Source organism: Anopheles nili, chromosome 3, assembly GCF_943737925.1.
Source record: "Anopheles nili chromosome 3, idAnoNiliSN_F5_01, whole genome shotgun sequence".
Classification (NCBI taxonomy): Eukaryota; Metazoa; Arthropoda; class Insecta; order Diptera; family Culicidae; genus Anopheles; species Anopheles nili.
The window spans coordinates 34,522,908-34,545,765 of record NC_071292.1 but is presented as its reverse complement, the minus strand read 5'-3'; the positions used below and the strand labels follow the sequence as shown (position 1 = coordinate 34,545,765).

Below are 22,858 nucleotides of genomic sequence, written 5' to 3'. Positions count from 1 at the left end.
CAGGGGGGGGGGCAAGTTAGAGAGTTGACTAATACAACATTTTGCAGGCGAATGGAATTTCAACAATCAAGGATTCAAACATCACGCTACCACGACCAGTGTGAAGTATCTCGGCGGACTCTTAATCGGACTAAATATGTCCTAACAACAGCGAATGCTACGATACCCGAATAAAATCCTTGACTTCTTTCAGGAGCGTTGGTAATTGAGATTGAATCAATTACAGGGACATATGGCGAATAAATACAAAGTTTGAACAAAGACGAGCGATACGCAAGAAAGAAAAATCATCAAAGTACTACAAACAAAAAACACGCTGTTACATACGTGGCACGAGAACTGGTGCAATAGATAAATGAAACTAACAACGATAAAATCATATAGCAAACTAGTTATCTAACACATATTATAAGAAAGAATGGATTTCAAAAATGTTAACAGATTTTACATATAACAGTACACGCAAAAGAAAAAAACGTTTCCTTCAACAGGATTTTAATTTCCCTTCGACTAGTTCAAGGTATTCCGTCATTAATTACTTCATGCATGATTAACTTTCTACTACACGCAACCAACCAATGGATGTGGGCATTCCATAAAAGCAATAATAAAATAAAGGACTATTTTCTCACCAATGTTGTCTATTTTTTCGTATCGGTAACTTAAAATGCAAATGTACATAACAAATAAACCCATGCACAAAATATACGCTCTTCACACGCATTGCAAACTATTACCCTATTAACCTGGTACACAACAAAGCATTTTTTATGTCACTATAACGCGAACACAATGCAAATATTACAAACATACACATGATAATATGTCGGCGTCGTCAGCATAGCTAAAATATCAAATTTATACATTCGCTCTACACGATCCTAGGAATCTAGTATGTACTACGAACTATACGCGTAAATTGCTTCACACAGTACGTACCCACAATGTTTACATCTATTTAATATTGCACATTTTCGGAACAAACACAACTGGGTTCGTTGGGTTTTTTTTTATAACGTTTGTCTTTTGTTGAAAGGTTTGTGTTTTAATCATTGTTGCTTGGTTGTTTGCTTTCTAAGCGATTAGTTGCCGTACAATGTTTTGGAAACTATAGTTCACGGCTAGCAGTAGCAAGTATCCTGGAAACGATATCGTGGGTGCCCGCAGGGACATTTTCTTCAGCTTGATAATACCAAACCAGCCGGTTCGATCGGTCTGATGCCTGTTTGATATCGCAGATCTGTTTTCTGCGGTTGCAGCAGCAATTTTGCCTGCAAGATAAATGGGAACGCACGCTGTTAGCTTTGACAACGACAACAACAACAAAAAACAACTGTGAAAAAACTTCGCTGATCACCATTGATCTTACTCACCTACAGAAGTTGCCACGGATCGGCACGTGATTCGTTGCCGCCACGCGTATTCTAAAGCCATGCGCACAAAAGCAATGCTTTGCTGTTATCTGCTTGATAGACGATTGAGGCGATCGCTTACTTCCTATGGCACTAGCACCGCGGCGGTATTGTCGTTGTATCCGGCTGCCAGGTTGAGCTTGTATCTATGGAACGACAAGCAAGAGGCCACGCCCTTTCTAGGGGCCATGAATCCATCGTTACTTCGGCCCGTGCTGAGAATCACACCATCCAGTCCGTATATCGTGATCTGATTCGTTGCGCACGCCAAAATGTCCGCGCTCGAGTGGATGGCCATCGCAGACACATCCGATCCGGCGTGCCAATGTTGCACGGAAGAGTACGCCTTACGTATGTCGTACAACCGAACGACGGAGCAGACGCAGGCCGATACCAGTGATTCGCAATCGTCCCGCAAACAGAGGGCCAGAATAGGGTTCAAGTGTTCCCTTATCGTCGCACAGCGCGATTCTACTGGTGGGCAGCGTTGATCGAAAATACGCACACTTCCGTCTTGGAAGCCAGCCGCAAACAGGCCGTTTGGTGCGCACGAGAGTTTCAGCACGGCCGTATCCGACCCGCTCGGTATATCACAGATTCTCATCTCCCGCTCGGCATCCCAGAGGCGAATGTATTTGGCCTCACCCGCAGCCATGATCGTTTGCGATCGCTGGTGCCACGCAAGAACCAGACCACCTGGCGTATGCCCACTGCCATACATCACTGGTGCCGAGTCTGTACAGCTTACTTTAGACGCGCTGGACGTGTTAAAGTCCAACAAACCGTGCCATGCGGATAGCAGTTGATCTTCCTCTCCGACACCGTCCTTTGGGCGCCACAAGCGCACGGTGCTGTCACTGTACCCCGCCATGATGATGCCGACATCGTGCGCGTTGACAAACTCAAGCGATGTAACGCTGAGTCCACCGGAACCGTGCGTTAGCGATGAGGATTCGGGTGATGGCTTTAGCTGGTGCTGCAACGATGCCGGTTGTTGGGATTGCGATGACGGTGCATGGTGCTGGTCCATGAAATGGATGGATTGATTCAGCAGACGGTACGATCCGTGCGACTGCAGAGATTGGTAGCCGCTGGTGGTATTGGTGGTGTTGCTGCTGGCCAGGCTGTTGCAGCTGTCGTACGTGGATTGTCTTTGGGGAGCAAGCGTATGCGTGGCTTCCGTAGTCATGTTTACTACGATCACCCTATCCCTGGAAAAACGGAAAAGAACCAACGATAAAAAAAAACCGCATTGTAAATACTGCTACCAAATGTGTCACTAAACATTAGACAGATTGTTGACATTCTGCATCTTCAGATGGTGATGAAAAGTACTTCTATCCGGTACTAATGAGCTACTCGCAAACGTAACGTTCAATCAACGGTAAACAAAGCGGTATGATCTAAGATTCTCTCTAATCAGTTCGAGCGCCCTATTTCTGTGCATGTTCTTGCAATAATCAAGCTTCCTATGCCGGACTATTCACTCCTATATAGAGTATCCTATAGTAGCCGAACTCTGTCACATTTAAAAAAGTATCAATATTTTGCCACCTGTGACACAGTTGAGTGACGTGATCTGCGCGCGAAATGCATTGACAGTCGTTGATAGCTGACAAGCAGGTTGCAACGTTTTCGTTTTTGTGTTTTGTTAGTATTGCATTGGAAGGGATGAGCCCCTCGTGCCCTATTAGTTGGTGGTCAGGAATGTCAAATAACTTGTGTTGGTCGCAGTCTACAGACGGGTATTGTTTCTGATTGCCATAGTAGTGAGCCTCGTGTCCCCAGTCGAACAGTCTCGTCTAAAATTAGTAAGTAATAAGTATTGCTTGCTTATTGAAGAACTCGTAAAACATGTATCTAGCTTTTGTAAAGAATTCTTATATTTGATTGTATGATACATAACAAAAGTACATTGATTGCAATAACGGGCGTCTGAAAAACAAAAAATTAAGCCAACCTGTTCTTCAATGAACATTAACATTTTAATCATAATCATGAAAATAATCCAATTGTTCATAAGGCATTCATATTGGTACGCTTTAACCGTACAGAATCTCAGTTTAGTTTGATTTCCATCTTATAAAACTAAACGTCGATTTAGCTATTTTTATTTCTTTGCCTGTAGCTCAGTAGACCCATTGCTGTAAATCAGGATACAAAAATCATGCCAAAACGTTGATATTTTTTTGTATCAGAAACGCACATCAAACGCAAACGATTTGCGATTGCTTCTACTTACTTGTATGCGAATGCCACCTGTTCCTCGTAGGGGTTTAGTTTAATTATCGTGGGTGCGTGCTGCGTTCGGCAGGACCAACTCTGCACGTCCAGGCGCTTAAAGATCGCCTTTTTGCGTTGCGTACGTCCCTCCGCGCGGACCTCTTTATTCCGCATCCAGCGTGATTTTCGAACGAAAAATTCGTACGAATTGTGATCAATCCCACCCGCCCCGGGAGTTTTCGTGTCGTGCATGTGTTTCGACGGTTGCGCAAAGAAACTGACCGACCAATCAATAAAGTTTGTCCCAACGATCGGTTTCACTGGTACCGAGGACAACAAGGAGTGTGACGATGATTGCGAGAATGTCGTTTTCTCTTGGCTGTCGGAAAAGTCCGCACTATCGTTCATCGCTTGAATGCGCTTCTTCATCGCCAGTAGGTTTTGTTGATTCGCGAGCCGATGACTGAACTGGGCGTTGTCACCATGCGTTGGCGGAGACTCTCCGGCCAGATAACTTACACGGGTGTTCGGTGAAGGTGGCAAACTAACACTGGCCGCGCTACCATAGTGGTGGGAATTTTTCTCACATACCGTCACCTCCTTGGCGCTGTCTGCACGCACGTAGTCGACAATTTTCTGTGCCATTGCGGCCACCTCCGGGAAAGGATCTTTCGACAGCGAGACGAACCCGTTCCACAGCTTTTGATAAAATCCAACCAAAACGGAAGCTTTACCAACGCCGATGATATTATTTGTGCTCGAGACTCGCTTCATCGGGTTCGTGTTACGCTCCGGACTGTCCAACTGCAGGAAGGTGCTGGCAAATTGCGATTCAAAGAACAGTACCATCCACTGAAGTGATGCGATCAGTTCCATACGCACCAGTGGGCTCATATCGTTGCTCACGGTCGCAAAAAGATGCATAGCAGTTGCCCGATCAATGTTGTTCGCATGATCGGACCGTTGTTTCACGGAGCTCATGAACGTACCCAGAGCATAGACGGCAGCGGCTCGAACTTCCGGGTAAGGATCACTTAGCAGTAAATAAAGTTTCTCGTTCGCATTATCTCGCACGCCAGACCAACGCGCCTGCTCGTAATTCTGCCACAGGTGCCCCAAGCAAATGGCCAACCATTGTCGCAACAACGGGTTGTTGTCGTCGTTCAACTGATCGAGACAGATCGACACTAACTGTCCTTGCAACGCACTCGCCTGTCCGTTGGGGAAATTGTGTACGATTCTAGCCAACACGAACGCCGCGTACGTACGATGATTCCCCTTAAACGGTTGACCTCCCGGCGAGGTATCCTGCAGTGCAGACAGGAAGTATTTGTGACCCTGCTCGCGTATGAGATCAATCTGGCATGTCCCATCTACGGCCACTATTTTCGCCCAAATAAACACCAAGCACGGTCTCAGCTCTTTGGCGGAACTTTGCAGCAGCTTGAGCACATACGGGAAGATTCCCACGCTTAGCGCGAGATTGACGGCCCAGGGGCCTACGTCGACAAAGTGTCCCAACAATTCCAAGGCACGCAATCGGTGAACCTGCGATAGCAGCACCTGAAGCACGATCGGTAGCTGCTCTGGTGGGCTCCGTTGTTCCGTACTTCCTTTGAGCCACACCTGAAACGCCGTAAGCTGCTCCTCGAAGAAGGGCGAATGCTGGAATGGTTTTCCTTTTTCCAGGATGTCAGGTAGCTGGGAGAGCGCCTGATCGAGCGCTAAATCCCACGCGGACCACATCGGATGGCGATAGCTTGGTGGCAGCGCAGGGCTCGATATGGGGGTGCAATCGTACGCCCTTAGAATACGTTCGGCGAGGAGGAAATTGCGAAACAGGCTGGCCACGAGCAGGTCCTGTCGGAACAGCTTTTGAAACAACTCCGGCCGCAGCGTGTTCCACGCTATCGTGTCTGTTATGGCGGTGAAGATCCAATTTAGTTCGCCCATCATCGTTCGACGGTCGTTTAGTTGGCCCGGGATTTTGTCAATCAGCTCTTCGGTCACTTCCGGAACCAGATTGGCGGTGGACTGGAGCTTAAACCACCTCAGCGCCATCTTCACAGGCGTCGTTAGGCACGAGGTGAATAAATCTGCCGGAAGATTCGGATTCATCGGCAACAACTGATCGGCGGCACATGCGGCCAGCTGAATGCAATTCCGGTACGTCGTACCAGGAGCTCCAGCCGACGGCGATGGCGAGCTACGATTATCCGGTTCTATGGGCAGATCTCCGCCGCTACTGTGCGGCTGGCCAGCGGAACTTCCACTGCGATTCCGCATTTGTTCCATCTCGGTTTCGTGCTGCTCGGCGAACATATTAAAACTGTTGACAATTATACCGGCGTTAGAGCAGTCGTACACGTAGATCGAAGGTGCCCCCATCCACGTTTGAAGATCGTATATCGATAAGGGGATGTACTGCGTAAACGTCCGATTAAATACCCATATCTCGCCATTAGCCGTCGGTCGCGGCACTCCGTGACCGTTGTAGTGAAACAAAACCCGCTCTTCTTTGGCATTTCGTCTCAGCGAAGTGCACAGCTTCTTAACGTCGTCCATTGTCGGATCGACAGAGTACCGATAACGTGCACGTGGTTGCCATCTCTCGTACTGTTTTTGAAGCTGCAGACTAATCAACTCCAGTGCCTTTCCGGCGGAATAGGACGCTGGGTTGATCCAGCATTCCATTCGCGCACATTTGTCGATCTTTACCACGTCGGGTGGATCGACACCGATGTTTAGGCATATTACCAACGCCACGCTAACCGTTTTCATGCGATCTCTTACCCTCCAGCATTGCGTGGTGCAGTTGATGCCTACAATTTTACCTTGATGGCGTTCGCAGTTGAAGCAGATTGGTAAGAAGGCATCATCCTCATCTTCCGCGTCATTGGAATCGTTAGATTGCTCCGTTGTCTCAATCATAATTTACATGCCGTTGTCCAATTCGTCAAGACAGTATTTTTGCCGAGACAGGTTTCGCGATGCACCTTCGGAACTAATTCTATAATTGAAAAAGTTATTGAACACGCAAATTAATATTTCACATTATTAATTCAAACATAAATAACTGGTAAATAATTCTTTTCAACACAAACGTTTTATGTTATTTAGCAATGCTCTTGAGCTGCTTCTTTATATTCGCAAAATAATCAAATTTTGTTTTTTTTTAAATGACTCAACAACCAGTGTACGATCAAGGCCTTCCTTGTTCAGTGAAGCAAATGCTTTCAATGACCTGCAATTTTTACGTTGCTGGATGGTCAGGCAATCACAGTTAAGTCTTGCGTACTTTGGGAAGCTTCTGTCGAGATTCGAACCCGATATTATCGTGTATTTGTGTCGCACGCTAATGCAATAATGATTATGTGTAGCCCAACCCTCCAATTTAAACAGAACATAAAGTATCAATTCTGCACAATTTTTATTTAAATCCACGCTATTTACAATCAATGTTATGCAGAGCAAGATAAGGCTTCGTCACCCGTTGGGTGAATATGCCGCAAAATTCATCCACTCGCACTGCAGAAATATTTCACGGATATTACTATAAATTAAGTACTACATCGCATTGATTTCAGATAACAAATTTACTACAGTGCAGCTGCTTACACATTACATACATCGTTAACGTAACAACTGCGCTACTAATTACAAACTATTATATTACTAGTTTCCCATACATACTAGTCTAGCGTTTCTTTTTCTGTGCTTATCGTGGAAAGTATGTTCCTTTACTTCTCGAACTTCCCAGCATGAAGAGCATGTTACTTTACGAATTTGTTCATGTTTTTAAGCTTTATTGAATATTCAAACTGATAGTTGACAATAAATATATGGTCAGTATGATACTAATAAACTAATTTTTAAGTGTATTTCATCATCCCTTGAGTGATACTTTGTATTGGTAACCATACTCCCTGAAGCAATACCGTTGTGAAATGGTTTTTACAATCGTCAATTTTTTACCATACATACAATAAGTAACAGAGCATCCGGCATTCATTATCATCATCCAAACTTTAACCATGATTTTCACCAGCCTTGTGGTCTTTGGTCGGGGTACCGAGGAAGCCGTTGCCTGTTATCTGCGAGCGCGAAAACTCACACATTGAGAACTTGCGGATTTGTGCATCTACATAGATCGACAATCGTTTCCAACCGAACACTAACCTATAATTGAACGATGAAGTACCACGAAGCAAATATCATCACATACCCTTTGCTCTTGGTTTAAAATGATTTCCCGTAGATTTGATTTCATTGTATGTTCGGGTCATTTTGATAAATCGAATCTCTTAAACTACATGGAACGCGAGGGAAGCCGATCTCGTGTTTGTGCCCTTGTAACACAAACGATTATGTGCATCGATTCTGGTACGTTCAGTTACTCAGGCAGAGGTGGCCCAGAGATCATCATATTGCACTTCAACGAAATATATAACTTAACTTAAATAGTTTTTGTCTTATAGTCTACATTACTAAACACTTATTCTACCGACAAAACATTACAACATTTTCGTACCTAGGTTACCTAATTTCTATATTTTTTGACATAGGAATATGTGAAAAAAGATAACATCATTTAGTGTTTTTGCGATGATTTAGCAATTTATTGAATTTTAATTTTTCACTATTCATTCATTTATTAAATTTTGATTTTTCACAGACAAAATCAACCGATTTGTTAATCGTGAGGAACGATGTTGTGATGACTAAAATAGGTATTCAAATGCAAAGGGTTATTAAACACAAAATACGATATATCTATTATCAACAACCCTTAGTAGCAGCCAATAACTAAATACCGATCACGTTACGGGAAAACAGTGGACATTTGTTTATTTTATATTTTCTCTGCATGGAAGAGGTTTATATTCTACCCAATTTTATATTTGCCAATATAAAAACCCAATTACAAAAATGTCACAAAGCGGAAGGACTGTAAGAGTTTCTTTTATTGTTCCTTTTTATCATGGGGTAGATATAAACATCTATTAAGCTTATATTGTTTGCATTGTTTTGTTTACTGATTTGTAGTATATTTTATGTTTGTATTTGTATTGTATGTGATTGACGTAAAATAGTTTGTGAAGTGTTTGAAGTTTCAATGTAAATACCAACTTACAATTCCATTTTTTTTATAGCAGTGGGATGCAAACAATGCATTTCTGCCGTTTCGCCGGGCATTGATAATTATGAAGTCATTTCTTATCAATACCTAATTGGCTTATACCATATCATATTCATACATATATTTTGTATTTAACTAAGTGATTTTTATCTGCAATCAAGGAACTCATGAAGCGTTACTTACCGTCGTTACTACGGAATCGACTACGACACGATGCTAATGATGCTTGAGTTACCGATCAGCAACTTTACGATTTGTATATAATGTAACCAATTTCGCTCCTGAGTTTTCTGACGTCGTTGCATGCGGTTATGACTTATCTCTCGGAAGCCACCATAATTCGCGAGTATTCCGCGTTGAGAGCGAAGCTATTGCCACCTCATGTGCGGCGTGACTAAATTAAGAGAAAATCGTCATCAAACGCTACCTCGCGCACTTAACGAGGCTATCCGATCTTATGCGCGTTTGTTGCCGCTAGACTATTCGACGTATTGCATCTACGTGATTGTTTCTTGAACAGTCAACCGTTGGGCTTATGTTTGTTTTGCATCTGATTCACTTCACATGTTACGCGAAAAACGAATGGCTGGGGTAGGGTCGATATCTAAAACTTTTTAACTCCGCCATGACACGCCGCAGCGTAATTGTATGCTTATCCTTTCGCGGAGGCGAGAAGACGCACTAGAACCACCCTCACTACAAATTTCAATTGCATGAATCACTCTGATTGCACTGTTTTCATATTGAATGTAAAACAAATGCCGAAAATAATTACAAAATATATGAAAGTTTTTACGATTTTTTGGAGGTTAGAAACGAGCACATTTCCTCCTTTTTACAGTATTTGGTTGACAGTAGTTACAAAGAATGCAGCCATCTTAGCTCACATAGCTGATTTGACAATCATAAATAGGAACCGGTAAATTGAAACAAAACATGCATTTAGAGGCATTTTCAATTTTGTTTAGCGTGAAGATACAGGCCAAAAGAAAATAATTGATCATTTTGATCATATTTTACAATAGAGCAAATAATTTCTCGCAATATTTGAAAAGAAATAACATATTGGTCATACACAGTCAAACAATCTATTGTGATATTTTTCTTCAGGCAACATTCAAGCGTTTTTGTTTCGGTTCTAAATGAAGCAGAAGCTGTTTGGTGTGAAGTGTCATAAAAGTTATCGATTTTTACGGAACTCTTGTAAGATTTGGGTATTGTGATAATGGTGCGATGTATTTTGTTAATATAACAGGCCATTGTAATTTTTATTATTGTGACTATCACATGAATTTTATGTCTTACGACTTACCGCCAACTGAATATTCTAATAACCTTGAGCCAGAGCATGTGAAAACGCTTCAATGAGTTCATTCATGTGCCATATTGTTTTCTTATTTTTATAAAAAAAAACATACCGATCTTGTAATGACCAGTCAGCGGGGCTCTGGTTAGGAAATTGTTCCAAAAATATATTAACGTTACTGAAAATAATGCCTTATAATTTGATACATATTTTTATCATAAAATTATTTTCACATTTAGACTTTCGTATAAATTCTTATACATTGTGAAGTTTAACTTTGATTATCCGCTCTATTACCTAATTTTATCCATTAGTCCATATTCATACCCATAGTTGTAAGGAATAATATTTCCGTAAACTAGAAGGTATAAACAACGGACGCCCTGCATAAAGAGGAATAATAGCATAAAAAAAAACAATCAACGTAAACACAATTCTCTTCCATAGGCATTGGGTGGTATTTACTGTGCGAAAAACGTATCTTTTGCAACATTTCGATGAATCCTGGAAGATTAGGACTTACACCAATGGTTCAAGAAAATCCTCTATGGATTTCTTGGCATGATTCCAATTGGATACCGCTGTTAAATCCGGCCAATGTTATGGACTACTTTTCCGAAAAGTCCAATCCGTTCTACGATCGAACATGTAATAATGAAATAGTCAGGATGCAGCGACAAAGCTTGGAGCTGTTAAAGTACGGTGAACAAACCAACAGTGCACAGTAATAAGTTTTTGTTTGATTAACAGTTTGCTTCTTAATGTTATAGCAACATGACTGGTGTGGAATATATACCCCTTCACGTTCAAGATCCAATCCTTTACGTGATTCGTAAGCAGCACAGGCATTCTCCAACCGAAGCTACTCCTATGGCCGATTATTACATCATAGCAGGAACAGTATATCAGGCTCCCGACTTAGCTAATGTGTTCAACTCGCGAATACTTTCCACAGTGCACCATTTGCAGACAGCATTCGACGAGGCCAGTTCATACTCTCGTTACCATCCGAGCAAAGGATATTCGTGGGATTTCTCATCTAACAAAGCAAGTGAGTATTTTAGCGTGAATATTCGCATCACATAATGCTAGAGATGTTAATTTAAACTTGACGTATATTCTAGTTGCTGAAAAAACGAAATCACAAACCAAAAAAGAAGCACCGGTTAAGGAGGAACCTAGCTCGATTTTTCAGCGCCAACGAGTAGACATGCTGTTGGGTGATCTGCTTCGAAAATTTCCTCTTCCCTTGCCACAGATGACAAACAATTCTGCTAATGCGAATGCGTCTGATATGAACAGCACAAGCAATAATCACACAGGCGCAACAGGCGAAAGCGATCACTCCGGTTCCGATCATACCATGATCAAACAAGAACCAGTCGATCCTAGTGGTGGAGGACGAAGTGGCAGTAATGAGCCACCACCAGAAAAGAAAATGAAAATATAATGTTTTGTACATCGGCTAAAATAAAAATTATACACGTATATTTGAAGCCTTTCTTTATTCGGTCCTATTTGTTGTAAATCCAAAGGAAATACACGGTTCCTTCGATACGCACTTCCTGAAGGATGTGTAAATGACGAAGCATATGTATTTTTGTGTAACTCTTTTTGTCTAACATTTTACCCATTTTCCGAGACAAGTCCTCTTGTGTAATAAAATTGTGTTCTGCAAATAAAACGTATTGAAGCATTATTGAAAGATAGTATATTGGCGGCTTAGACATTCATCTTTGTTGTTGAATCGGCACATATGCCATTGTTTACATCCTTACCAGGAAAATTCGCCTGCAAATGGTTGTACTCTTTCCAAACAGCTAGATCATGCTGGTTTGAAATGACCTTACGTTGTTTATACATTAGAGTATATTTTTCTTCGAAGCATTTTATAACCTCTTTTTCAAGAAACTGATTCAATTCTACCAACTGCATACGACCTTTCAGATATTTGGGAATTGTTTCGAATTGTTCTTCTGTGATAATAGCGTCAAAATCAAAAAAGTTCATACACTTAACCTTTGAACGCAATGTAAAGGGAGATTTTGAGTAATCGGACAGATGCATCTTGGAGGTACTCTCGGAAGGATTTTGTATCTGCAGGACAAACAGTTTGGCTTAAGCGGAAGTTGTTGATTGTATATTACGATTAGGAAACAAACCTCTTTCAACGGTATTTGTTTGACCATGGATGATTGTTGTGCGGGATTTGTGGTGGAAGGTTGCTGCGCATGTGGACCAACTTCTAACAAATGGAGCATTAGCATCTCATTGCGGCGCATTTTACGCATTATTTCTATAAACTGAGAGGACATGTATTTCCGATCGGTTTCCAAATATTCCTTGGTACGCTGCAACTTCTCGGCAGCTTCATGAACGTCAGTTTGCATCTCTTTAAGGTCGCTTAACACAAACTCTTTACATTTGTATATATTTAAGAAAAGCTCAATACGTGACACAGTTTCCAATTGTTTATGGAAAAGATTTTCCAAAGTAATACTCATTCTTGCTGGTTTGTTTGTTTCCGTTTGGGTATTTTTCGAAATCCTAACTGATTTTGGTCGTTGACAGATGGCTGACGTTTATTCAGTTTACACCAGTGTGATGTTTATCTTGATATTGAATTTCATATTGCGTAGATCGGTGGTCTCAAAGCTTTATGACCGGCTAATCTGTGCGCAACATGTTTATAATTGATGGAATGCTAAAAACAAGTATATGCTAAAAACAAGCAGTCTATAAAGTAAATTTATGCCTTATGATAATCTCTTAGCTGTGCCGAAAACCTAGAGCAATGTTAATTTTCAAACGATCGTTATTGGGATTAAACATGCGATGTAATTAGAATACATTTATGCCATTATTTCATCAATGCGTAAATGATATTGAAATATTGACGATGGAGGACCATCGAGAATGTTCCTTTAAAACTGATACTTGTTTATATATGCATTTTGTAAAGGCACTTGTACATTTCAAATTAATTTGAATCCACTTTTTTATTATTTGATGGCGAACATTTCCTTCACTAGTTATTACTATGAGTATTTCCAAAAAAAACCTCAACCTATTGAATTTTTTTTAATTGAAATTGAATAGAATACAATGTATTCTACGGAAGCGTGATTCTCTTCTGTTACAATGTGTTGTGCACACGAGCTTCTTCGTGCGTTATGAAAATAGACGCAAAAGCTTTTAACGCGCCACTCACACGTGGTGGTTTTATCAGATCGGTTTCCATTTTAGTGGGTGTGATGTATTCACATCAGATGTGATTATGTATATCTACCGAAACTATTTTTAAGCTATAGTTTCAATAGCGTGTTGCAAATTGTGCTAGGTGCATTGTTGCAACGCCATTCGTATTTCAGTACATCAGCCGTGGTATTAGTAAAATCCATCAGGATGACGAACACAACAGTCAGTCGTATTATCAAGACGTTTGCCGATTATTTAGCAGCTCGAGCGCTGTATTTTTGCTTTTAACGCGCTCTTTCACCTAATTCACATACAATGCAGAATCTCAACACATCTACACGGTAAATCGCCCACTCGGATGGATGGCGGATCTCTCAGGATGTTGCTACGAGAGCAAGTTCACTTTACGTCGTGCAGTGAATTCAAGTGGGTCGTAGTAGCGCGCTTCCAACGGTTTCTGTTCGTCTAGATAGTTGGAATTCAACGTTCGGGTTTCTCGTCATCTTCAAACATGTCATCAAATCATGCTTTCAATTTTGGCTCCCATGCTAAAAGCACCGGTAGCATTGAAAGTAGTAAAGTTTTCGAAATCGAGCAATGTATGTACAATTTAACGGAGGATTTTACCCGCCAGACCACGCTGCGAGATCCTGCCGAGCCTGTATCAAACAACTCAGAAGTACGCGCAATGGAAGAGTGTCTTCCGGACAAGCCGCACATGAGCATCGCACCCGAGGCACATCTTGTTCATCAGCTGGCAGATATTCTGCGTCGTCCGATTCCAGACGAGATGATGAACAGCCTCTGCTTCAGTGAAACGCTGCTAGTTTGCGATGGCAACGAAACCGTCGTCGGAGGAGCAGCTCTCAACGTGAGCTTGATTGCAGAAGAAGTGTTGGCTGCATTTTCGAGCACAAGACTTACATTCCTTGGACACTCCACGGCCGAGAGTGAGTTGATGTCATTTGCCGATAGAAACTGCCGTCCGCTGCAGGAGCGCAAATGCGAAACGTTGATTTCTGGCACAACAAGGCAGGTAGGTTAGGTCGCTTGTTCGCGACACGATGTGATAATTAGCACGTTAGCAACTAGCGTCACAACTACGCCAACCTTACGTATTATTTTGCTTTTACTGTTGATCAGGAAAAACAAATCCAGCTTTATTTCGACGAAACCCACAACGTCACAGCTTATCGGCAGGAATGTAACGGAATTCACACCGAAAGTTTTCAGGGATTGTTGTCGGCGGAAACGTGCAATGAAACTGACGACAAGCCCAGGCAAACAATTGTACCCGACGGACTACAGCTGCTCCTGTTGCGATACTTGATGTTAAGCAATTTCGTGGGACAAATCTGTAGCCAAACAATTGACGTTCTGGGCAGAGTAGGAAATTGTGTGCATACAATTTCTGCCGTAACACCAATGCCGCGGAATCGCAACGTGATGCACTGCGAGGAAATTAAAGAAGTCAGGAAAACTATCTGGTACTCAGATGATTCGGAGCCGGAAGAAAGCGTGTCGCATTACTCCACCAGCGGTCGGTTGTTGAGGCATGGTTGGAATAATTCTAGCTACATCCTCATTGCGAACCCGCTGGGATCTGCACCACCTTCGGCCGTAATAGAACTGGAACGCAGCATGAGGGATTACGTCCATGCACTTGCGGGGTTGATAAAGAATCGTGCCTCTGTGAAGGGTTTGATCGACGACATTGATTGCTCCGTCAAAGAGATGGATCGTAGCGCTAAGATTGTAAATCCAGTACTGATCGATATAATAAATGAAATATGAAGCTAACAACAAAAAAATCTGCAAGGAATAAACTATGCTTTTAGGGACAAAATAATGCAACTGACAATAAAAATTAAACGTAACAACGGTTACCTAGGCGCCTAGACACCGTTTGCGAAGCTAATCAGCATCATAGCAACATAGAGTAGCTTCAGAATCAACAATCCTCAAATCGCTTTTGTGAGGCATACAGATATTCATCATTGAAATTTAAATAGTGTAACAAATGGCCCAACTCAATTGTCCTCCTTGCACACCTTGTGCTTCAGTGTGCATTGAACATCAACCAATTCAAACGGTAATATGGATAAGTTATTACATCTGATAGCAGGTTATACACCTTGCATTTTCCATTCCATATTACAGGAGACATCGATCGATAATCCGTTTCATACTCCTCGAGAACGACCGGCAGATAATATACATGAATATCAGAAAGAGGTAAGAGATATCGCAATTTGCCAACATAAGTTTGTGTTCAAAAGTCGTTACAAAGTCCCGTTTTCCTTCGAAAAGCTGCAAACTAGTCCGGTGGGTTTACCAGCAAGCGAACCTGCTCCGTATCTCCCCCAGCGAGCTGGCTGTTCAGATGGATATCCTTTGGCCAAACCGATGGGTCCACTTGGTCCTTGGGCAACGGGTCGTGTCGATTGGGGTGCGTTGTCAGGACAAACTGGTACGCGCCCTGTCGTGAATCAGTACTCGATCACACGTTACAGCGTAGACGAGTGGCGCCAGAGAAATGCGGACATCATAGGGGAGTGTGCCTCCACCGTTGATCAAAGCGTTCAAGTGGAGAATGCAAGTAAGAACACTATCATTCGTACTTACGCTACCGCAGACAAGACTCAAACGGATTGCACGCAGAGTTTGCACGTGCGAGCTAAAAATATAGATGACTTGAAATCGGATCTACATCGTGCAATATCGAGCATGCAGGACGAAATAACTGCTCTCGAACGTCAGCGTCGGCGTCTGAAGCAGTCACTAGCAGTACTCCGCATGCCCGAGGCTATCGGTAAGATGGACTGGTAACATGAACTATTCCAAAGCAATGATAAAGCCTTATACTCTACTTCTGCTCACAGCCAACGAATGCTTGGAACGCCGCACAGGACGCCCGGACACGGAGCTGATTCGCGATCGCCCAGAAGAAGAGTTGATTCAAGAGATAAGCCTTATTTCGGAGATAAAAGCAACATTGTTGCAAACGCTTGCCAAAATTGAACAACAGCAGAGCGACAACCGAGCTGTACGCCAGCGCATGGAGTTTGATTGGAGTGAGAAAAAGATGGCCCATGAAAACGATGCCATTAATTGCAACCTACGGAACCAATCCACTAACACTTTATTCAAACCGGGAGCAACCAGATGTTGTAATGAGTGCGTGTTGAGGATTGGCATGGTCTATCCGTTTGATTCATTGAATTGTTTGGTTCATTCAACTGTAAATCCTCTCGCTTTTTAGGCAATCGACGGAAATATATTGGGAAAAATTTACTCGTGAAACTTTAGACATTTACTCAAGCTGTCGCCAACAATCGGAGCAATTACGAAACACACTTGATGCCATTCTCACGAATGCGGCGAGAGATTTGCGCACACAAGCAGATAGTGTTGAACGTGCTTTAGCTACTCGTATTTCCTGCATGGAGGAAGTTCGAGAAAAACTTGAAATTGATCTTCGAACGGTAAGATATGCAAATACTAAATTTGTTCTTTCTTTTGTTACAGTGGTTTGCTTATGCATTTGTTGTTTTCGCAGGTTCTCCAACGTCTTGCAGATACTGAAATTCAGATTGACAAGCTAAAGGTGGCCATACGAAACATGGACTACGCAATGATGGTCGTCCAAACTAGACTGGATAATCGAAATCAACGTCCCAGAGTTGAAAATTGCCGTGACCAGCCGCAGACTTTGCTTATATCGGAGGTGAAGTCCTTGGAGGTCGGCACGTCGTCTATGAATGCTCAGCTTAAGCAAGAAGAAGACGTTAAGCAAGAACTTGTCAATCGTCGTAATGAGCTGGAGCGAGAAATAATGCTCAAACGGCGCACCATCGCAATTGATCATGATCGTTGCCAACTGCTGCGAACACACTTTCCTTCTTCTACTGCCCTCAGTGGATACTGAAGATTAGCATATGATAAGATACGCTGTTTAGCTGAGCACATTTTGCACCATTCGTTAGACTTTATTCACGGGTTTGATGACAAATGTTTCGAAAATTCAATTATTCACGAACAATTCCCAACCCATCCACTGGACGAGTTTAAATGCTAAATAAACTGGTATCAGTGTCAGCGTAATGTAAGTGTAATAACTTATATCTTCATCCATTATCTTCTCATAGCATATTCAGTCTTTTGGCATAATAAAATGCGACCTGAAAAGATGAACAATTTGTCAAATATGAACAAAAAATTTCTAATAATATAGTTACATACTTGCGAATAAGCCGTTAACAGTTTAAGCATTAGTTCAAATGGAGATGCTGAAATGAAAATAAGAAATTTGATTCAATACCGATCCCTCAAAAGACATACTGAGGCCAATGTTGTAGTTTTTTTTAGATTCAATCTAATGCAGCATTACTAAGAAATAAATAAAAACTAATTGTGATTTTGGTAAATTGCAATAAAAAAGTATTCTGTTTGTTGGCACATAATTATCGATAGAATATATGTTGATAGAAAATGTTTACGACATTCGACCATCAGATAGCTCTAAGCTAAATGAGCTGTAGCCTTCTATATTCGAATACCCCTATGTGCCAATAATAACATTCTCATAGTTTCAGCATTTTTTAAGCTCGATCTGGAATTATATGTCCTTTAATTGGTTCTTCTTTATTTCTGTGAAATGGGATGTAGCCTTCTATATTTGAATATCACAAGGAGTCAATTTTAATATACTCAAAGGATAACCACTTCTTTATATGCTTGACTATCTGGAGTCATATGCCCTTCAGTTGGTTGGTTTGTATAAGATTCGTTTTTGTTGATTTTGTGCTTTTAAATTTCTCTTTTAGTGGATTTGCGTCTAAACTTGCTTTTTCATTGCTGTCGAGTTTGTGCATAATAATATTTTGTTGATTTTTGGGAATTTTAAATTTTTATAGTTTTTTCATTAAGGTTTTACCAGTCCTTTGGAATTTTTGAAAATTTATGGTGAGGTTTTGTTTTCTGTTTTTTAGGTATTTTCAGCAGACATTTTTTTATGAATCCCCGTTTCCGACACTTTGCATTTATCGCAATCTTCATTTGAGTTTATTTCGATGATCCTCAACCAGTATATGGAGAGATCATGTACTGCTAATTTCTTGTTCGTACTTTTTATTTCATAAGTTCGTCAGGTTTATCTCTGTATAACATGGGTTGGTTTCAGTCAGTTTAAAATCTCGGGATTTTTTTTCCATTTGTTGTTCGATTGCTCTTCATACCAGATTTTTGTTTGTTCTATCATGTTTGCTTTTACGTGATGTATGGCGCTCATTACCTTTGATGTTGCAATGAGCCGGGGCTCATCTTATTTCTAATTTTATTTCTAATGATCAATTATGTGACATACTGTGTGGCATTTCGTCTAGCTCTTGGGCTTGTTGTAATATTTTGCACGCCGCTTGGCTGTCCGTATATAATATTGTGTTTGTGATGTTGTTTTGTTTTAGGCTATTTGTGGTTTCTTTTTCATATTGTTGCTAATTCTATTCATGTGATTGATGCTGAGTTTTGTTTATTTTAAATGTTTGTGCCCAGTATTGTTTTGTCTTACTTTTTATGTTGTTGCAGATGTAGGCATCCATCCATAGTTTTAATACCATCTGTATTGATTTGATTCAATTGATTTTGTTCGTTTGAAGATTTGGATTTCTTCATCATATATGTTTTAAGTAGTTTCGCGTTGGTTGGTGTTTCTACTGTTGTAATGATTGTTTTGTGGTTTGTTGCGCCCATATGAAGGTCCTGTACTATTCCAGAGCTCTTATCGATCATGTCGTTAGATATGATAGACACAGACTCCCTTCTCTATATTGATTACCTCTCAGTATTCAATTAAATCTGTCCATGCGTCCTGGCATGTATCTTGTACTGTACTGTGTGTACTCTTGTCCATTATGATAGGTATGGGGAAATTCTCCCCATTACACTTGAACACGTGCTTCATGTCATGCATCGTCACTATTTTTTCACCATTTCTTCTTCCCTAACCTGCACATATACCACCCACCCTGTCGTACGGAAGTGAATTCTCACCAAAATCGAAACATCGATTTCTAGTTTATCTTTGATAAATTTCATTGCCGCCATATGGATAGGCTTATTTTTTAATCGTGAAAATCCACTAGAAAAGTGCATTTGCTTGCCATTGTGATTTGTTAGTACACTTGGCATACCTTCACTCTTTACATCCGAATGCTGTGTATTCTTCCCAACTGTTTTTTTAAGTCTGGACGCTTAGGAAATTTTCTACTTAGCTGGGTTTCGCAAATGAAAACACACAAATACCTACTTATTCGAAAAAACCAAACAAAACAAACTATTCGTCTGACAACCTCACGCCGGGCTCTCCTGTTTATAACCTAATGTCAATTTTGACAATTGATTCTTATTGCACATTTGAAGGTTAGATTTACTTATCTTTTGTCGTTGAGATTACTGTAGCGTGTTTGTTAAAAATATGTTATTTTCTTAAATAATTTATGTATAAGTAGTGATACACTAAGCACATAGGTTTCATAAATAATAGTTACATCCTTTGGTTTTTGTAGATAAAAGGTTATCGATGTTTTAAAAATTCTATATATCGTACATATTTATAACATGATATTTTTCCTATTTATTTTTCCATTATATTTATTTTTCATATTTATAACATTACATTAGTATATTGTAAATATACAATAGCACTAGCAATATTTACTCTTTTTTCTGCTATGTTACGGTTGTGTTGCGGCAGAACTGTGAAAATCGAGTAGATGAGTGTGCTGTTTTTGCAGTGAAGCATTGGCAAACAAAAACTTATTATTCTGACTTTAATTTCAATTTTAAAATGCCTATTTGAACCGTCTCGACGTTTAGTAACTGCGCGAATCTAAATTCACATCTGAATGTTGAATGTTGGGCTTGGAATTTCATGATTTTCACTAAATAATCTACAAGTATTTTTGTTTTCTTTATTTTTTAGAATTAAGATCAATTGAAGTATGTATTTTCATAAGATACAAGACGATTCAAAGCTAACGCTGCTTTTTAACGCCGACGGAGATTTGCTGGAAGGCTTTAATATCAATGCCATAATGCTTCAGATCTGTTGCTTCAGATTGCGTAGACTTTATTGACATTCTATAACAGTAAAACATCAATCTTGTTTCATAAAACTGTTTGCCCACAGGCATAACGTTCGAATGAATAGAACATCTTTATTATGTTTTATCTACTAAGTAATTTGTTCGAGTCCGAACAGAAATTGGTCATCGTTGATATCTAGCACAAATCAATATATTCACTAATAGATTGGTTAGATGAAAGAAAAAAAAACAATTTAAAAACAAGGATGCTGCCCGTAAGTAATAATCTGAGGACGATATCCTCTGAACTGGTTTCGGAGGCAATGTTTACTCACATGTGTCGGCTTGCGATATACACTAGTGTATTGGAAAGGTAAAACACCAGAAGTCGCGTTTGTGAGGGAATTCATGCCGCATGCGCACTGCCATCTGAATTCCATCAGAGCATTAACAACAAGTTCCCAAGTTGATGCTTAACATGAAGCTGTGAAAGTGTGTTATAACAACAATATTTTTATAACAACAACAAAATACTCAATTTGAAAGATTCCAAAACACGAAGCAATGATAATTTTTGGAAATAAAAGATACCTGATGATGAAACATTCATTGACTCATTTTTATCCTACTCTGGGAGCTTAGAGATAGATTCATTGGGCTACATTTAATTATTTTTATTGGTTTGGTGTCATTGGAACGGTGTAGCAACTGTTTTCATTTTATTTAACCTTTTTTTGAACTGCTTTGCACACGCGCGGATGTTGAAGGCGTGGCAATGGCTCTCACTAGATTACACCGCCTTTGAACATTCCCATTGGTTTATTTTCTACGTACTTCCCCCACCTAGTGGACGGTTTGCTTGTGGGTGTTAGTGCGCCCGATGCTTCTAGGGCTAGTTCTTCGCTCTTCTTTTTCTCCCATGCCTTTACCGGGTTTGCCATCTCACTTGCCGGGTTGTTTTGCGGTTCTTTCTCTCTCTCGTTACGCTTCGCATAGTACGCACAGTGTGATCCGCTATCTCTTTTCACCGAGCGAGAGCTTGAACAGTGGTCGAGTTGATGGCCAAAAATAGTGTCGATCTCCACAGCGATGGGTGGGAAAACATTATTCAACATTGGTTGCTTTATCACTGTAGCTTTTGGTGAGCCAAACTGCTTGATAAATTCTAGAAAGAATAAAAAAACAATGACACTTTCAGTTGAATAAACAGGGAAAAAGACCCACGAATACGTGAAATAGGGCAATTATTTTAATTCTCCCGACTGAAATACGTTTCACACCAGAAGACAGATTCGGAAATACAGTTGTCGTCAAGTAAGAACAAACAATAAAATATCATAAAAAATAATTCATTTTCACACGACCACGACACGTTGTCATCGGCTCCAATCAAAACCCCCCTTTAGTTTAGTGGTGATGATTTGTGTTGGATAGGGGGACGGGGGGGGGGGATATGGGCCATGGTGAAAAGGCCAGCGCGGGAGGTACGCAGCTGCGAGGCAAGACATTGGCCGCTGGTTCGATGGCAAGAAAGATGGCGCAGTCGCTATTTGTTGCCGAGCCGCCTACGAACGCACATCGTCCTTCGGAGCAGCGCGCAATCCGAGTGTAACGTCAAAGCAGGCGGTGTTTTGCTCCATAACACCGTAACAAGTGACAGCGACAGCCACAGTTGATAGGAGACCGTTCTGTACCACGTGCCACCAGGACGAGGATTGATCGTGCATATGTGAGGGAATTTTGCGTTGCACGCTGGCGTTCGAAGCAGTAGATTTAGTAAATAGGCACCCCACGAGACAGAGTCACGTGTTGAGTCACGGGCTCGCGGCCCAGGAAGTGAAGTAAGTAGTTTGAATTTTTGGGAAAGTGGAGAAAGCACCGAGTGTACGCGCGCGAGTGGATGTTTGCGCTTGGGCAGAATTACATCAGAACCAAACAAAGTGGGTAGTGCGAAAAACCGGGCCGCTCGTCGGGGTGAGAAAGCAAAACACACCCCACAGAATTCGCCGGTTGTTGTCGGTTGGTCCGGTGTTGAGTTCGTTTAGCGGCTTCCGCAAAACAGGAAAAGAAGATACAACAACAACAACAACAACAAAAACCACCCCGGGCAACTCGCGAAAGCGAAAGCTGCTCCGGTGCTCAGGTGCAATAACAAAGGCAGCGCGAGGAGCCGGTGGATTGTTTTGTGAACCAAGCGTGTTCTGCTGCTGGTGTGCTTCCGTGTGTACGAAACCGCCGCGTTTGTGTGAGTGCGTGCGCGCGTGTGTGGGTGTGGGTGTGTGGGAGAAGTGTGAGACCAGGCCGATGGTGAGGCCAGTGAACGTCACGGAGTTGTTGGTGAGCAGCGATTAGAGGGTTCGAATCCCCCACACAAGTACACACGAGGGGAGAGGAGGGAGAGGGGACGCGTGAAAAAAGGGTGGGGGACGCGATCGAAGGGACAGAAGGGATCGCTGATCGCTGCGAGTGATCGCCGCGTTGTGCTGGTTTTATG

General features: G+C 41.4%; 5 protein-coding genes across 5 annotated transcripts; 3 read left to right on the top strand and 2 right to left on the bottom strand.

Annotated features, from left to right (window-relative positions):
• Nucleotides 1-567: 567 nt before the first annotated feature.
• On the bottom strand, nt 568-6,575 carry LOC128722802 (regulatory-associated protein of mTOR). The gene is given in 3 exon segments (XM_053816483.1): nt 568-1,271; nt 1,374-2,623; nt 3,655-6,575. Coding segments are annotated over 2 exon segments (4,047 nt in total). The 3' UTR covers nt 568-1,271; nt 1,374-1,497.
• A 4,003-nt stretch (nt 6,576-10,578) lies between these two features.
• On the top strand, nt 10,579-11,552 carry LOC128726104 (mediator of RNA polymerase II transcription subunit 6). Its single transcript, XM_053819893.1, has 3 exons — nt 10,579-10,778; nt 10,852-11,132; nt 11,206-11,552. Exons 1-3 carry the CDS (start codon nt 10,579-10,581, stop codon nt 11,529-11,531), a joined length of 807 nt encoding a protein of 268 aa, XP_053675868.1. The 3' UTR covers nt 11,532-11,552.
• A 43-nt stretch (nt 11,553-11,595) lies between these two features.
• On the bottom strand, nt 11,596-12,585 carry LOC128726908 (spindle and kinetochore-associated protein 1-like). Its single transcript, XM_053820753.1, has 3 exons — nt 12,244-12,585; nt 11,860-12,178; nt 11,596-11,753 (listed from the first exon to the last, which is right to left on the bottom strand). Exons 1-3 carry the CDS (start codon nt 12,583-12,585, stop codon nt 11,596-11,598), a joined length of 819 nt encoding a protein of 272 aa, XP_053676728.1.
• Nucleotides 12,586-13,790: 1,205 nt separating this feature from the next.
• On the top strand, nt 13,791-15,073 carry LOC128726443 (uncharacterized). Its single transcript, XM_053820256.1, has 2 exons — nt 13,791-14,315; nt 14,423-15,073. The coding sequence occupies exons 1-2, from the start codon at nt 13,791-13,793 to the stop codon at nt 15,071-15,073; spliced, it is 1,176 nt and encodes a 391-aa protein (XP_053676231.1).
• A 226-nt stretch (nt 15,074-15,299) lies between these two features.
• On the top strand, nt 15,300-17,207 carry LOC128726710 (tektin-4). Its single transcript, XM_053820532.1, has 6 exons — nt 15,300-15,371; nt 15,440-15,514; nt 15,590-16,091; nt 16,162-16,456; nt 16,542-16,764; nt 16,839-17,207. The coding sequence occupies exons 1-6, from the start codon at nt 15,300-15,302 to the stop codon at nt 17,205-17,207; spliced, it is 1,536 nt and encodes a 511-aa protein (XP_053676507.1).
• The last annotated feature ends 5,651 nt before the right edge of the window (nt 17,208-22,858 follow it).

Excerpts from the sequence above, each read along its gene's own strand:
- LOC128726443 (XM_053820256.1), top strand. The coding sequence starts at position 13,791 with ATGTCATCAAATCATGCTTTCAATTTTGGCTCCCATGCTAAAAGCACC. Across the intron at positions 14,316-14,422 it reads TTTCTGGCACAACAAGGCAG|GAAAAACAAATCCAGCTTTA; the intron begins GTAGGTTAGGTC and ends ACTGTTGATCAG.
- LOC128726104 (XM_053819893.1), top strand. The coding sequence starts at position 10,579 with ATGAATCCTGGAAGATTAGGACTTACACCAATGGTTCAAGAAAATCCT. Across the intron at positions 10,779-10,851 it reads CAAAGCTTGGAGCTGTTAAA|CAACATGACTGGTGTGGAAT; the intron begins GTACGGTGAACA and ends TTAATGTTATAG. Across the intron at positions 11,133-11,205 it reads TTTCTCATCTAACAAAGCAA|TTGCTGAAAAAACGAAATCA; the intron begins GTGAGTATTTTA and ends CGTATATTCTAG.
- LOC128726710 (XM_053820532.1), top strand. The coding sequence starts at position 15,300 with ATGGCCCAACTCAATTGTCCTCCTTGCACACCTTGTGCTTCAGTGTGC. Across the intron at positions 15,515-15,589 it reads TACATGAATATCAGAAAGAG|CTGCAAACTAGTCCGGTGGG; the intron begins GTAAGAGATATC and ends TCCTTCGAAAAG. Across the intron at positions 16,765-16,838 it reads TTGAAATTGATCTTCGAACG|GTTCTCCAACGTCTTGCAGA; the intron begins GTAAGATATGCA and ends TTGTTTTCGCAG.
- LOC128726908 (XM_053820753.1), bottom strand. The coding sequence starts at position 12,585 with ATGAGTATTACTTTGGAAAATCTTTTCCATAAACAATTGGAAACTGTG. Across the intron at positions 12,179-12,243 it reads AACAAATACCGTTGAAAGAG|ATACAAAATCCTTCCGAGAG; the intron begins GTTTGTTTCCTA and ends TTTGTCCTGCAG. Across the intron at positions 11,754-11,859 it reads TTTGCAGGCGAATTTTCCTG|AACACAATTTTATTACACAA; the intron begins GTAAGGATGTAA and ends TTTTATTTGCAG.